The sequence below is a fragment of the Phocoena phocoena genome, chromosome 13 (genome assembly GCF_963924675.1).
Source record: "Phocoena phocoena chromosome 13, mPhoPho1.1, whole genome shotgun sequence".
Lineage (NCBI taxonomy): Eukaryota > Metazoa > Chordata > Mammalia > Artiodactyla > Phocoenidae > Phocoena > Phocoena phocoena.
The window spans coordinates 83677143-83692738 of record NC_089231.1 but is presented as its reverse complement, the minus strand read 5'-3'; the positions used below and the strand labels follow the sequence as shown (position 1 = coordinate 83692738).

The following is a 15596-nucleotide window of genomic DNA, read 5'->3' as shown; positions in this document are numbered from 1 at the left end:
TACAAGTAGGAGAGAAAGGCCATATGGTATTTTCTGCAGCTCCGCCTGGCCCATGGCAGCCCCGGACTCCCAACCCCTTCCAGCTGCCCCACCGGGAGCCCCATCCAGCCAAGGGCCTGGCGTCATCTCAGCCTCAGGCACAGCCCAGGCCGCCAGGCCGGTGGCTCCTGAGAAGCCTCGCCTCGGGCCGTGGGGCCGGGACCAGCCGGGCTTACTTCTTCCGCTCCTCGCCAGCCGTCAGCCAAGGCCCTGCGCCTCGGCCCCCCCTTCCACGTTTCTACACCTTTCTACTTCTCCAATCTGATTTCTATGAGGTTTTTTTAAATGAGCAATCCTTGGCTGCTTCCTTTTCTTAACTCTTTCAGTACCAAACGCAGCCCCTCCACATGAAAACGCCCAGCACTGTGACGGAGTCCAGCCTGGTTCTGGGTCCCAGGGCCCTGTCCCCTGCCCAGGCAGCGGGGCGTGGGCTCCCTGCCTCGCCTGACCCCCATTAATTCCACTGAATTTCTACTCTGGGGTGAGTGGGGCACACACTTAGGTTTTTTTTAACGCCAATTCCGTTTCGATGCCGAATCTAAGAAGCCACAACTCGCTTAGTTAGCTTCAGGGCAGGCAGCCACGACTTCATTTCCCACCTGGTATGGACCGCGCTGTCCTGCGCGCTGGGTCTGAGCGTCAGCCCTCCCTCCCCGGAACCGACGGCAATCTCAGCTGTGGCCTCAGCCCCGGCAGCCCCTCCGCTGCTGCTCTACCTGCTCTGAGACGGGGGAGCCTGCCAGGCCTCAGCCAGCCGTCCAGCGACCAGGCTCCTTCTATGCGAAGCTGCTGCCAACCTGGATACGGCCTCGGGGCCTCGTGGGCTGGGACGGGGAGGCGCGCAGACGGATGTTAACATTTTCCCGTGTGTAGATATGTACAGCCAAAGGGTCGTGTAAATGTTCTGCAAAAGTGGGTCTGTACAGAGTGAAAGCTATTTATTTTGTGCAGTGAAAAATGTCTGGAGGGATGGGACCGTCAGGGTTTATTCATATTTAAGACGTAGCTTTTTGTTGTTGTTTCAGGCATTATGTATAAAGCGACGATTATTTTATGGACCAAGTTTTAATGTAACTGTTGCAGTGAAAGTGCAATATCTAACCCCTTGCTCCCAGCGGGAATCGCTTGGCCCAACAATCACAGCCCCGACGAGGGCCCCCCATGGCCAGTGCCGCCTCCTGTCGGTCCCACCTCACCCCATCTCGCCTGTCGCCCGGTGAGCAGCCATCCACAGGAGCACCTGGAAGAGTCTCAGCCCGCCTGCAATAAAGGCCGGGAGGCCGCCTGGCCCCAGGAGGCTGGGTGGGCAGTGGGCTCGGCCTCTCCCAGCGGGCAGCTCCCCCACGGCTCCGAGCTCCCCGCCTGCCTGCCCAGCCGCCAGCCATGCCAAGGACAACAGCAATAGTCCCCGGGCCTCTCCCAGCGGCCCTCAGCCATAGATGGTGAGGTGGGCAGCCCAGCCACCCTGGTGACGTCTGTCTTCTCTACCCAGGTCTGCTTCCTGGCCTACCTGAAGATTCCTTTCGGCACATTATCCTCTTAAGGAAGCACCAGTTTTTTTCAGAAACTAAGAGAGGGAGGACAGAGTCCTTTAAAAATACCAAAAATGTTTACAGCATCGGGTGCTGAGCTGCAGGGCTCAGGCCCGACCAGTCGTAACCAAAGGGTGAAGCAGGCCTTGCTGACTGCCACCCCACCCCAGGCCTGTTAGAGTAGAAGCCTTAGTCCCACTCCCACCCCCAAGCCCCCAGGACTGAGCCTCAGCCCGCCCCCCCCCCCCAGATCCCCCCACCTGCCTTCTCTTTGATTTCTAAAGAGGGATTCAGCAGAGACCCCACCCCCCCTTCCTAGCTCAGTCTGAGCTGCCTGCCCGCCCACCCGCCACGTCACAGTCTTCACGTCTCAGCCCCCTGTCTGTCTGTCTGGACCGAATGTGAGTGGTGTCCTGACTTGCCCCCGCCCGCCCTTGCTGTCCCTGCTCCATCAGGCCTGAGTGTGCTCTGTGTACTGTGTCGTCGTCTGTTACACCAATTAAAGAAGCAGGAAGGCTTCCTTCTGGGTCTCAGTACTGCGCCGGCAACCAGAGCCCTGGGGCCGGGGGTGGGGGGTGCGGGGGCCGGGGTGGGGGCCCAGCCTGTCCTGTGCGGGGAGAGGCTGTCCTTCCCAGTACGCAGTGTCAGCTACGCTCACAGTAATACCAGTACACACTCACGTGGGTCTTCCCTATGCTGGGCCCCTTCCAGCCCTTTCCCAGGCGTGAACTCAGTGGTCCTCATAGCAACCCAGTCAGGGAGGTGGGTACTGTCAGCCTCTGCTTCACAGAGGACACAGCCAGTAAGCTGGGCCAGGATTCCTCCCGGGCCACCAGAATTCTGAACTGCGTCGTCTGTGGCACAAGCAGCGAGGGCAGCAGCCTCCCTCCAAGCCTGAGGAAATCCAGTGTAAGAGCCAAGGGTCTGGGATGCAGCTGGAGGTAGAGCCCTGGGTCTGGTCCAGACAGGACCTCATCTGAGGGTGAGGAGGGCAAGGGTGGCTGACGTGGCCTGTCCTTTCCCCCAAAGCTCCTGGAGTCCTTATTTTTGCCCTGGAAGTAGGGCTGCACTCTTCTCCCCTCCCCTCCTCAGCACAAAAAAAAACAGCACAGAAAAAGTCTCCAACCAGGGTACGTTTAATATCTGGGAAGCTGCACTCTTTCAGGAGTTAGGGGAGCCAGTTAGGCCAGTGACCCTGCCCTCCACCCCCTGCATGTGACAGGAGGCTGGGCCAGAGGCCGGTCTGCAGGAGAGAGACAAGCAGCATCCATCGGGCTCCCTGCTACCCACCCTGAGGCCAGCCTTCAGGCTGTGCCACCAACACTGCGTGCAGGCCTTGGCCAGTGGGGCCCTCAGGGCAGCAGCCCTGCTCGCATCTGGAAGGCCAGACCATCCCCTCGGGTGGCTTGCTGGGGAAGAAAGCACACAGGAGGGGACACATCAGAAGCAGAGCTGGGGGTGGGCCTGGGCAAGGGGGCGACACCCACCTTGTTGATCTCTCTGTGTCGTTCCTTGGTTACGATTTCCTCTAAGACCTCACCGTCTCCCTTAATGAGCCTAGAGGAGGGGAGGGAGGCTGAGCCTCTAACTTAGAGGCCAGAGCAACAGAACCAGAAGCATCCAGCAGACGGGTGCCAGGCCTCAGGCCCCCACCATCTCGAGTAGGCGGAGCCTGGCCACTCCCACCCCTCCCTCCCACCCTTGGGACAAGGATGAGGGCGGCCCGGTGGGCTCTGCCATCGGCCCAGCCAACAGCGGCTCTTTGAAGACCCCCGCCCAAGGCCCTTCTAGCCCCTGCAGTCGCCTGCTCTGAGGAATGGGCAGCAGTGGCCTGAGAAGTCCCATCAACGAGTGACTCCTTTTTCTCCCTCATCCTCGGTCCTCTTAGAGCAGCAGAAGCTGCCACCACCTCTCCTCCTGAGTGCTGGTCTGGGACCAGGGCGCCCAGGTGCAGCCGTGGGGCCTGGCTTCCCACCTGGTGCGTCCTGTCTCCGGGTCCACCACCTTGCGGATGACGCTCTGCCGGGCATCCCACTCCTCCTTGGTCATGGGCTTCATGGCCTGGATGCGGGACTTCTGCTCGTCCGTCAGGACTGGAAGGTAAATGGCAGGGAGGTGGCGGGGGGCGGGGCTCAGGAATGGGGGCTCAGGGAGGGGACCCTCCCTGCCTTGCACACCAGGCAGCACTGTACCTGGGCCGTCCTCGTCCTCCTCGGCTGCTCTGTGCCACTGGTCCAGCGAGGGTCCGGGCAGAGCCTCGATCTGCTGCACCTTGGCCTTATCCTTGTCTCTCTTCTTCAGCTTCTTCTTCCTTTTCTTCTTTTTCTTCCTCTTCTTGTCCTTGTGCTTCCCCCGCTTCTTCCGGCCATCGCTGGAGGAAGAGCAGCTGGAAGAACTGGAAGGAGAGGAGGAGGGGCTGGATCGTGGTCTCCTCCGGGCCTTGTGTTTGCTTCTCTCTGTGACGCAGGGAGAAGGTGAGGCTGGAAGGCCAGGAGGCGAAGAAGTAAACCTTCGTCCCCTTGCTCTGGCCTGTAGCAGGCTTAGGCTGATTACAGAGGGGTGAGACCCTCCTGGCAGGGCTTTCTAGAGGAGGGCTCTGCACCCTGTGGAGAGGCACTTTCTGGGCTCCGCAGTCACTGCCCAGGAGCAGGGCGGCCAGCCTCCGTATCTCAAACCCAGCTGCACCAAAAACATGATTAAGTGCTCCCTTCACTCCGTACTCAATGGGCTGGCCCAGCCCCTGGATTCTGAGCGTCTTTCGATCCAGATCTACACTCCGTGTGCCTCTGAATAGCGCTCACCGCGATTTCCCCACAGCCAGTCCGGAGAAGCCCGCCCAGCTGCCTGCAACTTCCTCCATGAAGTTCCCTCACCCCTTTCCCATTCCCTCTGGTTCTCACCCTCCGCCCCGGAGGAGGTGGTGCTGGCCTTGCGGCTTCGGGATCTAGAAGCCGAGCAGCTTCTCGGGGCGTCCTTACTGCTCTTCTTTCTTTTCTTTTCCGACCCTCGCCCCCGGGACCGGCTGCGACTCCTCGAGCGCTTGCGAGAGCCGACGTGAGCCATAGCGCCGCGGGCTGGAGACGGGGAGACGCGCTTAAACTGGGGATTGATCACAGGGCCGGCCCACAAACTGGGTTCCGAGGGCGGCTCTACTCGGGACCTGGTCACCACCCGGGGCAGGGATATTGAGGGGATCCGTGCAACCGCACGATCCTCAGCCACCCCCACCCCTGGGTACCCCGGGTTCTCCGCGGACTCCCGGATCCTCCGCTGCGGCCCCTTTAAGGGCCCGCCCCCGCCCGGACGCTCCACGCCTGCGCACGCGGCTCAGGCGCCTCTAGAAACGGCCACGATCCTCAGCTGCCAGGTGCGTTCTTCATTCCTTCCCGCGCGCTCGTACCCTCCACCCCGCGCCCTCCGCGGCCTCGCCGCCTGAAAGAAAGTCCCCGCGGCTGCTCCGCTTCCTCCTCAACTGCCCATCCGGCCGGACCGCCAACCCCGCACCACGCCTTCGCGTGAGGAAGCGGCGGCTGGGCGACTTCCGGCCCGGGACGGTGCTCTGGAAGGCCGTCCGACCGCGAAGCAAGGCGCTGCTGCCTTTAGTTCTGAGGCCCCAGGTTCCGTCTCTGGGACAGCCCAAGAAACTGAGTCTGACGCACTGACCTCCCGGAGAGGCGAGCTGGGGCTCCAGGCGGAGCTCCCAGACGAGAGGCCTGCTCTCCAGCCTGGCGCCAGTCCCGGAGCCCACGGGTCCTTTGCCGCAGCTATGCCCTCTCCCATCACTGTCCTTTCGCCGCGCCCGCAGCATCCCTTGTCTCCGTGATGCCCCAGGGAAGAAGGCGACTGCGCGCCGCTTTCCTCTCTGGATTGTCTGCGAACGTGTCCACTGCGACGGGCCGTAAGCTCCAGAGCCTTGGTCTTTACACCGTCTCCACCCAGTAATACAGAGGTCGCAAACTCAAATGTCCATAAGGACCAGAGAGGGCATGACAATGAATGACGGAAAGACCCCTGTGAGAAAGTGCACCGCAGGCCCGTCTAGACTGGGGGCAGCTGAGTCCGCTTCTGCTGATTACTGCAGTGTCGATTGGGGCCCGGTGTTTCCAGATCTTCCCACCTTCCCACGGAAGCCAGAACTCAAGCTTTCAACATGGAAAACCCTCCCAAACACAGCATAGCTGCATGCCTCATCCAATCCTGGGGCCGCCAAGTTGCAAACTCTTCAATAGTAACGACAGCAGCAAACTCACAGGTCTGTTAAAAATCACTGTATAGGGCTTCCCTGGTGGTGCAGTGGTTGAGAGTCCGCCTGCCCATGCAGGGGACACGGGTTCGTACCCTGGTCCAGGAAGATCCCACATGCCGCGGAGCGGCTGGGCCCGCTGAGCCTGCGCGTCCGGAGCCTGTGCTCCGCAACGGGAGAGGCCACAGCAGCGAGAGGCCCGCGTACCTCAAAAAAAAAAAAAAAGGCACAAAATGACTGTATAAACGGGAAGTCACTTGATCTCCACAACACCTCTAGGACACGAGTACTTTCCAGAGGAGGAAACAAAGGCGTGGAGAATCATGTGGCTTACCCACAGTCACAGCTGGAAGCGGCCGAATCAGAATTCAAACCCGAGATCTGGCTCCAAGTCCTTGCTTTTAATCCCTCTGCAGTAACCCCTCCACACGGTCCAGAAGATGCTGTTGGCAGCCCATCTAAATCCCCTTTAGTGATGGGGCGCTCACTCCCAGGGTGGTGTCTGCTGCTGACACCTCACACCTGTACTCTTTTTTTTTTTTTTTTGCGGTGGGCCTCTCACTGTTGTGGCCTCTCCCGTTGGCGGAGCACAGGCTCCGGACGCACAGGGTCCGTGGCCATGGCTCACAGGCCCAGCCGCTCCGCGGCATGTGGGATCCTCCCGGACCGGGGCACGAACCCATGTCCCCTGCATCGGCAGGCGGACTCCCAACCACTGCGCCACCAGAGAAGCCCTGTACTCTTTTTTTTAACATTTATTTTTTATTTTATGTATTTATTTTTGGCTGCATCGGGTCTTAGTTGCGGCACGTGGGCCCTTTGCTGTGGCGCACGGACTCTCTAGTTGAGGTGCGCGGGCTCAGTAGTTGCTGTGCACGGGCTTAGTTGCCCCGCGGCATGTGGGATCTTAGTTCCCTGACCAGGGATTGAACCCACGTCCCCTGCATTGGAAGGCAGATTCTTAACCACTGGACCACCAGGGAAGTCCCTCACACCTGTACTCTTCTCTTGAAGATTCCCTGGGCCGCTGGGAATCACCTTGCCCTGGAGATGGATGTCTGGGAAGTTACTCACCCCCTCCCTACCCCAAAACACCCTATAGCTAATATCTGTTGTGGAAGGCAAACTGGTATGATTCATGCTCCAGAGAGAGCCCCGTGTGATGGGGCTGAGGCTGGATGCCATTTCAAACCATCTTGGCCCAGTTCCTTCCTGCTCTGTCCTGCTCCCTCTTCTCCCAAGAGTATCTCCTCCTTAAACCACCTGCACAGGAATCCTTGTCTCAGGCTCTGGTTCTAACAAACCCGACCTAAGCCAACGTGTCTGCTCAAAGAATGACCCAGAAGCTCGTGTGTCCTTTTGAACCAAGACGTGCTGAGGGCTGCAGGGTGTTTATTTCCGCCCCTCACCCCACCACACTGGCCCCAGCCAGGCTCAAGTCAGTGCACACACGTCCACCGTGGCGGGCTCCTCGCGGGTGAAGCCGTCGCCGAAGCCCTCATCATCCACCAGGTCGGGCTCGCGGCAGCACATGGGGCAGAGGCGGTTGCGTACAGCAGAGGCGCGGAGCCAGACGACCAGGTTCCAACGCTCACCAGTGCCCAGGGGCCGGGCCCCGTGCAGCTGGCCCCCACGGTGCAGGATGCCCTGGCCCACCACGTGCTCTACCTCCAGGGGGTTGGCCAGGGCCGAAGGCGCCTGTGGACAGCGGGGCTTAGGCCTGGGCACTCTCAGTGGCCCCAGCCCTGCCCCACGGGTCACACACACTAACCTGGAAGAGGTCCCCAAAGTAGAGAGCACCCCCCGTGAAGGCCTTGCCCAGGGCCACGTTGAGGGTGAGCTCGGCGTTATCGTAGTGGCAGCCCAGCTCGCGATCCTGGCCTGGCGCGTATTTGACCACAAAGGCGCGGTGGGTGTCCAGCCAGCCCCTGTACTCTGGGTACAGCAGGGCCATCAGCGGCTGCAGGAAGCGCTCCCTCAGTGGCGTCACCAGTGGCTCATCCAGGCCCAGCTCGTGTAGCAGCACCTGGGAGGGGGATCCCGGGGTCAGCGGGGAAACTGGTAGGGCCTCACCCTGGGTCCCTGGGGGAGTCCCTTACTAAAGACACTGTTAAGTGCTTTGCAGACATCGACGTGCTTAACTTCATAAAAATCCTGCTGTGATCTCATTTTACAGATGGGGAAACCGAGGCTTGGAGAACGTCTGCAGCGCTGGGGATGCGTCTCACCAGACAATGTCCCCACCTCCTCGGGCCCACCGGGTGGAGCCTCACCCACCCCATAGTTGTTCATGGTGTTGGGTCTTCCCTTGGGCATGTCTGACTGCTCGAAGTGGTCCAGCTCCTCCAGCAGGGCCTGGCAGAAGGACGCTGTGAACACCGGCAGCCGGTAGATACGCTTCTCCTCTGTGGAGGGAGGGACAGTCGGTTGGCCGGGAGCTCCGGTGTGGGTTTCAATCTACCCATAAATTTTCACTTCCCCCAGCCTCAGTTTCCTCATCTGTACAATGGGGATGACGTGAGTACTCACCTCTCAGGGCTCCTGTGATGATTAATGACATAACGTGCGGCAGGGGAGCCCTATTCTTGGGCCCCCCACTCATCCCTGAAGCCTCACCCTGCCCTGAGGTCTAACCTCCAAATTCAGATGTGCACCCCATCTGGCGAGCCCTCTCCCACAGTTCCAAGTCCTGGCAGGTTCAAGAAACCTCATTCTTGCCCACTTCTTCAGGTCTTGGGATAGGAACGGCTCCCTACCCCCAACCCCACCCCCGTTGCTAGCCCTGGGGCGGGGCCCTCCCCATCCCTTGCTGATTCCTTAGCCCACACTTGTCTTAACTGTCCCTTTGTTAACCTCTTCAGTCACCCCTATTTGAGCGTGTCTGATGCAAGGCACTGAATAACTGTTGGATAAGTGAGTGAGTGGATACAGATGCCCTGTTCCTGATGGGTCTGTCCCGCCAGCCCTTCTCAGTCCTGCTGGTTTGATTTTTGGAGGCAGATATGGTAGGTGGAGGGACCTCAGTCTCCCACCCCAAGTGCTGCAAGGTGATGGGCCAAGACCTCACCCGAAACTGTCTCCAGCCGCTGGAGAAGGCCCTGGAGGTCTGCACCTGGCGATGTGCTGTACTCAGCTGCGGCCAGAAACTCGGGGGCCAGAGCCACATCCTGGGGGCAGAGCACACAAGCCGTGGGGCAGACAGCCCTCAGGCCCGGATGCCTCCGTCTCCTTCCAGTAACCTGCCCCCTGCCAGGTACCTGCAGTGAGCTGTAGACATCGGGCCGCGCTGGGTGGTAGGAGCTCGCAATGAGGGCTTTCCTGGCGGCCGACTCCTGCCCCAGCCGCTGCCGCCGCTCCACCTCCTTCTCAAGCTGGGGTTACACAGGGCCTGGGTATGAGGTTGGGGCCTCCCATCCCCCCCCCCCGAGGCCACTGTGCAGATGAGGAAACTGAGGCTCAGGAAGCCCAGGGCATGACCAGGGCTGGGAGCAAGGTCTCCCTGTGCTCCTGACTCTGCCAGGGTAAATGGCAGGTGCTAAGCTGTTAGCTGAAGGGGCATCCTTCCAGAAGGGGGCCCATCCCACTCAGGGCTGCACCAGCCTGAGCCTGGCTGGGATGAGACCCCTCGCTGCTCCTCAACCAGCTGGGCCCACTCAAGGAGGGGAAACAGAGTCCCGGTCAAAGCTTGTGTTCCAGAGGCTGCAGCGGGCTGTCCTGGGAAGCTTCCCGACACTTAACCCCCGGGTGGGAGACAAGCAGCAGCCACAGAAGTGGCGTGGGGGAGGGTTGAAGAGCCAGGAGCCAGGCGGCCCTGGGTGGGACCTCCACTCCACCTGCTGTGAAACCTTGGGCAAGTGACTCCTCCCCAGAGCCCGAGTATCTCAAGAGGGCAGGAGGCAGACAACTTGGCGTTGCTCCTGCTTTCTCTTTTTCTGCTGCCAGGACCCAGATGCTGTGGTGAGTGAGGACGGGAAGGGGGAAAGGGGAGGTCTAAGGATCTGACACTGGCAGGCCTGAGGCTGGGAGACTCCTCAAACTGCTGATGCAAATCTAAAGAGGAAAGGCCAGGCTGGGTGCGGAGGGAGCAATCGAGGGCGGGCGGGGAGTTGTTACCTCTCCCAACAGCTGCTGGAAGTCCTTGGGGCTGACACAGCCTCGGCTGCGCAGGATCTGGGAGCAGAAAGGCCAGTGAGTGCGACGGTGTGACCTTGGGACGTTTAAGTCACTTAAACGTCTCTGCGCCTCAGTTTCTCCTTGAAATGGAGATGATCCGACCTCACAGGATCATTGTAAGGATGGAATGCGATAAGCACGTAGAGCACAGAGCAGGGTTCCCAGCTGCTCTTGGTGATAACACTGACAGAGTACTCTGAGCCAGGCCCTGCCCTGAGCATTTTGCATGTACGTTCATTCATTCATTCCTCACAATCTCACTAAAGATACCATTATCCCCATTTAAGGTTGAAAACAATGAGGTATCTAAAGGTTAGGTCATTCTTGTCGTCAGGTCTGAGCACACCAAAGGCAAAGCAAACGACCCCTCCCCGCCCATTTCCCCGCAGAGCCAATAGAGGCCACTCACGGGGCCGTAGTCCTGGCGCAGCTGCTGCTCGCTCCGGAAGCGCACGTGCAGGCCGTAGCGCGCCACGTACAAGTTCTCGGAGCAGAAGCAGGCGCAGCGGCAGAAGCGCCGCGGAGCCGCCGCGGTCCCCATGGTGAGGTGCCGCGCGCGGGCCCGCCGGCTTCCGTAGGGGCACTTCCGGATACGCCCCCAGCCGAGGCGGTCTGGAGCCAGCGGCCAAGGGTCCGTTTTAAATTCCCAAGTGCGGAAAAGAACGAAGACTCCGCCCCAGAAAACGGACTGCGGTGCTGGAAGATGCTCCCGGCCGGGTTGGGGCTGGCAGCCTCCGCTGGGAGCACGCGACCTTCTCGTTCCGCTTCAGAGTTTCTCCATCCACGAGGCGGGAATTAATCGTCGACTTTACAGATAGGTGAACTGAGTCACACCTTCACAGGACGTGGAGAAGTAGGGACTCGGAATCTCAAGACCCTCTGCTTAAATGCTGCCTCCCTTTTCTGCTCGGAGGTTTTGAAGAACCAGCGAACGCCTCGAGGACAGAGCTCTAGGGTCTGACCTCGTTCCCTCCAACTGCTCTCCAGTTTTGTGCGTCTGAGCTTGGGTTTAGCATTTATCCCGGGTCCTTGCCGGGCGCTCCCGTTGCTAACGCCACAGTCTCTGGGTTCGCCGCGGATCGCCCCAGTGAGTGTCCCCACGAAAACGCTCAGTCCGGTGAGACTTCCGGTGGTGCTCCCGACGGATTCAGGTGTGAATAGGGCGTGGTCGGTCGGCGGCCGCACCCAGCGCAACCAGGTTCAAGTTCTGTACAGCCGCAGTGTGAGCTGAGTATGTTTCTGTCTTACAGAGCGTGCCCTCCATCCTCGGGGAGACCCATCACAGCACACGCAAGCCATACCTTGGGAACCCCGTCATGGTCCGCCATGCATCCCCAAGACCCCGGTCTGCAAAGCCCCGAGAAGCAGCTTGGATGTCAATCCTATTGAGCTGGCAGAACTAAGGCGTGCAGCTGGGGAGGAAGTCTTGACCCCTGGAAATGACCCCTGTCCCCTGCCTTAGAGTTACCTCCATGGCTCAGCGTGATGCAGGGATGGGGGTGGGGAGGAAGACTCTGGGGCTTTAAGACTCTGGCCCTTACCCTAGAGCAACAGGTGACTGCAGATGACAGCTGTTGACCGAGGCTCCTCTCTACTGGACCTGAGCTAACACATCTACCACCCACCTTATCTCCTTTCATCCTTACAGCAAACCTTTGAGCTAGGTACTGTTATATCACCGTGTTACAGACGGGGGAACCTGAGGCCCAGAGAGGTGCAGTGACTTGCCCCCTGTCACTCTCCAGTAAGGGACACTTACGGGGTTTGAACCCAACAGTCTGCTGTCTGAGTTCCCTATTCACCACAATAGGAATACTCTGAGTGGTGGGATTTTGAGGGATGTTGACTTTTCTCTTTGGGCTTGTTGGCATTTCCTTCCTTCCTTCCTCCCTCCCTCCCTCCCTCCCTCCCTCCCTTCCTCTCTTCCTCTCTCTGTCTCTTTCTTTCTTCTTTATATATATATATATATATATATTTTTTTTTTTTTTTTTGGTCGCACCGTGTGGCTTGCGGGATCTTTGTTCCCCAACCAGGGATCTGCAGTGGAAGCACCGAGACCTAACCACTGGACCGCCAGGGAATTCCCTTGTTGGCATTTTCTTGATAACTCTGCTTTCCTTTCCCCATGTGTAGACACAGGTTCATGCTTACACACTCACATCCACAGTCACACACACACTCAAACACAGCCTTACATGCTCACACATGCTAACACACGTGCTCACACCCTCACACATAGCATCAACACACACCCTCGCTTGAACACACACAACATTCCACATGCGGTCGCAGTCGCACACTCCCATTCATACACCCAGTATCTCACACACATGCAACCCTCACAAAAGTACTCACCCGCACTCACGTCACACACACACACACACAGGCAACACAGCCCCTGTTCCTGTCTTCTTCAGGGCTCCACGGCCCACCCCTTGCTCCTGCTGAAGCCCCAGGACCCCAGAAGGAAGATGGGAAACCTCCAGGCCCTGTAGTGCAGTGCCAGGCCATCCTCCCAGCTGTCTCCATCAGCACATTCGGGGGACCAAGGCTTGAGCCAGCGAAGTCTCCCCTCCAGCACCTTGAGGGGCCGGAAGAGGGCCCCAGCTCTCTGGACAGAGCCTGCACAACAGCCTGATTGGTTTTCACACTGGCTGGGCAGGGGCAGCGAGACCCTCCTGTCTGGGAGTGTGGAAGGAGTGCGTGTGAGTGTGTGGAAGTGTGTTTTGAGTGACGGACAAGATCCCTGCCTTCTGAAGCTTTCAGTCGAGTGGGGGAGACAGGAACAAGCAAGGAGACCAATACAAGATCAGGTTATTCCCGTTCAGTTGTAAGTGCTGAGAAGGCACTAGGCTGATGAGACGGCGAGTGCCTGGAGGCGGCTGCTTCGGACACGGTGGCCAGGGAAGGCCTCCTGAAGAGTGACATTTCAGCTGAGCTCTAACTGCTGCAGCAAGATCTGCAGGAAAGGGTTCTAGACAGGGAGACTGAAGGGGCAAAGGCCCTGCAGTGGGCTGAGCTTGGCATGCTTGGAGAACAGCGAAAAGCGTACAAGAGGGCAAGTCATAGGGAAGGAGGCCAGGTGGTATTGAGACCAAATCATTGGGCTTAGTAGGCCACTGGGAACATTTTGGATTTTACTCTGTTTGCAAAGGGAAGCTGTTTAGTCCTCACAACAAACCCTATACGGTAGGAACTATCCCCATTTTACAGATGTGGAAAACAAGGTTCACATGGCTTGAATGACCCACCAAGGTCACACAGCTCATACATGGTGGAGTCTGGAATGGAACCCAAGTCTGATTCTGCTGGGTTGTTCCTAAAGGCGCAGCCAGGTCTCTCAGTGCCCCCTCCCCTCCTCAGGTGTGAAATCCAGGTCACTGGGCCGCGGAGATCCTGGGGCCTAGCCCAAGCCTCCTGAAGCTACCAGGCTTCCCCAGGGAGGAGAATGACGGTTGAGGACCTGCTTCCCCCCTCAAGCACCCAGCTCCCCAGCCCAGAGCTGTGTGGCCTGAGAAGGTGATTAAAGTTTTACAGCCATCTTGATTGCCCAGCGATAGTGAAGGGCCCTGCTCTCCAGGAAAGGATCCATTTCCCCAGCTCTACGTTCATCCCACTCCTAAGGGCCTTCCTTCCCCAGGAGGCCCAGGGGAGACCAGCTCCCAGGCAGCCACCACGCAGGCTGGACCCCAGCAGCTTCCCCCGCAACACACACACGTGCACACCCCGGCTCCCTGGCTAGTGTTCTCCTTTTACGGTAGTTTTTGCAAGATAACCATTTCCTGCTCTTCAGTTTAGACTGGCCCTCCCCATGCCCCATTTCTTCCTTGGAAACAGAGTCCCAGCCCCACCCTGCCCCAGCCTGCGCCTGGTCACCAAAGGGAACAGCAGCCAGAATATTAGTAGTAAGCACCGAATCAGTATGCCCGTTGCCAGCACTGACGTCCTTTTGTTGACCTTGTGAGGTATCATTATCCCTATTTTACGGATGAGGAAACAGAGGCTCAGTGAAGTACAGGGGCCTGTCTAGGGTCATAAACCTTGTGAGTGCAGAACCAGAATTAGAACACCCATCCTTTGGATTCCAGAGTGATGTGTATGTGTGTGTGTGTGTACGTGTATGTATATGTATATATGTATGGTATGTACGTGTATATATATGTATACATGTGTCTATACATATTCTTTTGAATTGACAGCACAAATGGGCACAAATCATAAGTGTACAGTTTGGTGAATTTTCACAAACTAGACAGCACCCAGATCCCAAAACAGAACATCCCAGCCCTGCAGAAGCCCCCATCCGTGTCCCTCCCCATCAGTCACTAGCCACCTCCTGAGGGTAGACACTATTCTGACTTCTAAGAGCAAAGATCAGTCTTGCCTGTTCTTGAATTTGATACAAATAAAATCATATGAAAAAAATAATAAAAAAATAAAATCATGTATTATTTTGTATACCACTTCTTTCACTCAGCATTATGTTCTTTTTTTTTAATTGAAGTATAGTTGATTTACAATGTGTCAGCTTTTGGTGTTCAGTTATACGTACATATATAATATACATTCTTTTTCATTTGTATGTATGATTTTTCATACTTTTTTCTTTATGGTTTATTACAGGATATTGAATCTAGTTCCCTTGTTTATCTCTTTTATATATAGTAGTTTGTATCTGCTAATCCCAAATTCCTAATTTATCCTCCCCAAGCCCCAGCATTATGTTCTCTTTTTTTAAATTAATTAATTTATTTATTGGCTGTGTTGGGTCTTCGTTGCTACACGTGGGCTTTCTCTAGTTGCGGCGAGTGGGGGCTACTCTTCATTGAGGTGCGCAGGCTTCTCATTGGGGTGGCTTCTCTTGTTGTGGAGCACGGGCTCTACGTGCGCAGGCTTCAATAGTTGTGTCAGGCGGGCTCTGCGGCATGTGGGATCTTCCTGGACCAGGGCTCGAACCTATGTCCCGTGCACTGGCAGGCGGATTCTTAACCACTGCGCCATCAGGGAAGCCCAGCGTTATGTTCTTAAGATTCATCTGTGTCATTATGTATAGCAGTGGCTCGTCCCTTTTCATGGCTGCATGGTATTCCACCTGGTGACCATGCCACCATTCACTGAGTCATTCTACAGTTGATGGACATTTGCATTGTTTCTGGTTTGGTGATGTCATGAATGAAGCTGCTATGAACAATTTTTATTGTGGTTAAAACATACATAACATGAAATTGGCCATTTAACCAATTTTTTAATAGACTTTATTCTTTAGAACAGTTTTAGGTTCATAGCAAAATGGAGAGGAAAGTACAGAGATTTACCACGTGCTCCCTGCCCCCCTCCCACACAGAGCCTCCCCCACTACAAACATCCCACACCAGATGGTACATTTGTTACAATCGAGTGTCCCATTGATGCATCATTATCACCCAAAGTGCATAGTTCACGTTAGGGTTCACTCTTGGAGTTGTATATTCTATGGTTTTTGACAATGTTTAGGGCCATATATCTACCATTACGGTATCATACAGAATAGTTTCACTGCCCTGAAAATCCTCTCCTCTCTGCCTGTTCATCCCCCCATCCTCCCTTAACCCCTGGCAACCACTGATCCT

At 57.2% G+C, this 15596-nt stretch overlaps 2 protein-coding genes across 8 annotated transcripts; both read right to left on the bottom strand.

Annotated features, from left to right (window-relative positions):
• Positions 1-2689: 2689 nt before the first annotated feature.
• ARL6IP4 (ADP ribosylation factor like GTPase 6 interacting protein 4) lies at positions 2690-5100 on the bottom strand. 7 transcript variants are annotated; one of them, XM_065889738.1, is made up of 6 exons: positions 4972-5100; positions 4472-4645; positions 3764-4051; positions 3547-3664; positions 3059-3128; positions 2690-2980 (listed from the first exon to the last, which is right to left on the bottom strand). In XM_065889738.1, the coding sequence occupies exons 2-6, from the start codon at positions 4632-4634 to the stop codon at positions 2924-2926; spliced, it is 696 nt and encodes a 231-aa protein (XP_065745810.1). In that variant the 5' UTR covers positions 4635-4645; positions 4972-5100; the 3' UTR covers positions 2690-2923. The 7 variants fall into 7 exon arrangements, with proteins under 7 accessions (XP_065745810.1, XP_065745811.1, XP_065745814.1 ...); XM_065889739.1 differs by having other exon boundaries at positions 3764-4027; XM_065889742.1 differs by lacking the exon at positions 4972-5100 and having other exon boundaries at positions 2924-2980; positions 3547-3605; positions 3843-4051; positions 4472-4634.
• Positions 5101-7171: 2071 nt separating this feature from the next.
• Positions 7172-11051, bottom strand: OGFOD2 (2-oxoglutarate and iron dependent oxygenase domain containing 2). Its single transcript, XM_065890115.1, has 7 exons — positions 10397-11051; positions 9928-9984; positions 9072-9185; positions 8882-8981; positions 8092-8219; positions 7586-7840; positions 7172-7512 (listed from the first exon to the last, which is right to left on the bottom strand). The coding sequence occupies exons 1-7, from the start codon at positions 10526-10528 to the stop codon at positions 7249-7251; spliced, it is 1050 nt and encodes a 349-aa protein (XP_065746187.1). The 5' UTR covers positions 10529-11051; the 3' UTR covers positions 7172-7248.
• Between the last annotated feature and the right edge of the window lie 4545 nt (positions 11052-15596).

Excerpts from the sequence above, each read along its gene's own strand:
- ARL6IP4 (XM_065889738.1), bottom strand. The coding sequence starts at position 4,634 with ATGGCTCACGTCGGCTCTCGCAAGCGCTCGAGGAGTCGCAGCCGGTCC. Across the intron at positions 4,052-4,471 it reads CACCTCCTCCGGGGCGGAGG|CCTCACCTTCTCCCTGCGTC; the intron begins GTGAGAACCAGA and ends CTGGCCTTCCAG. Across the intron at positions 3,665-3,763 it reads GGAGGACGAGGACGGCCCAG|TCCTGACGGACGAGCAGAAG; the intron begins GTACAGTGCTGC and ends TTTACCTTCCAG.
- OGFOD2 (XM_065890115.1), bottom strand. The coding sequence starts at position 10,528 with ATGGGGACCGCGGCGGCTCCGCGGCGCTTCTGCCGCTGCGCCTGCTTC. Across the intron at positions 9,186-9,927 it reads TCCAGCAGCTGTTGGGAGAG|CTTGAGAAGGAGGTGGAGCG; the intron begins GTAACAACTCCC and ends GTGTAACCCCAG. Across the intron at positions 7,841-8,091 it reads ACACCATGAACAACTATGGG|GTGCTGCTACACGAGCTGGG; the intron begins GTGGGTGAGGCT and ends TCCCCCTCCCAG.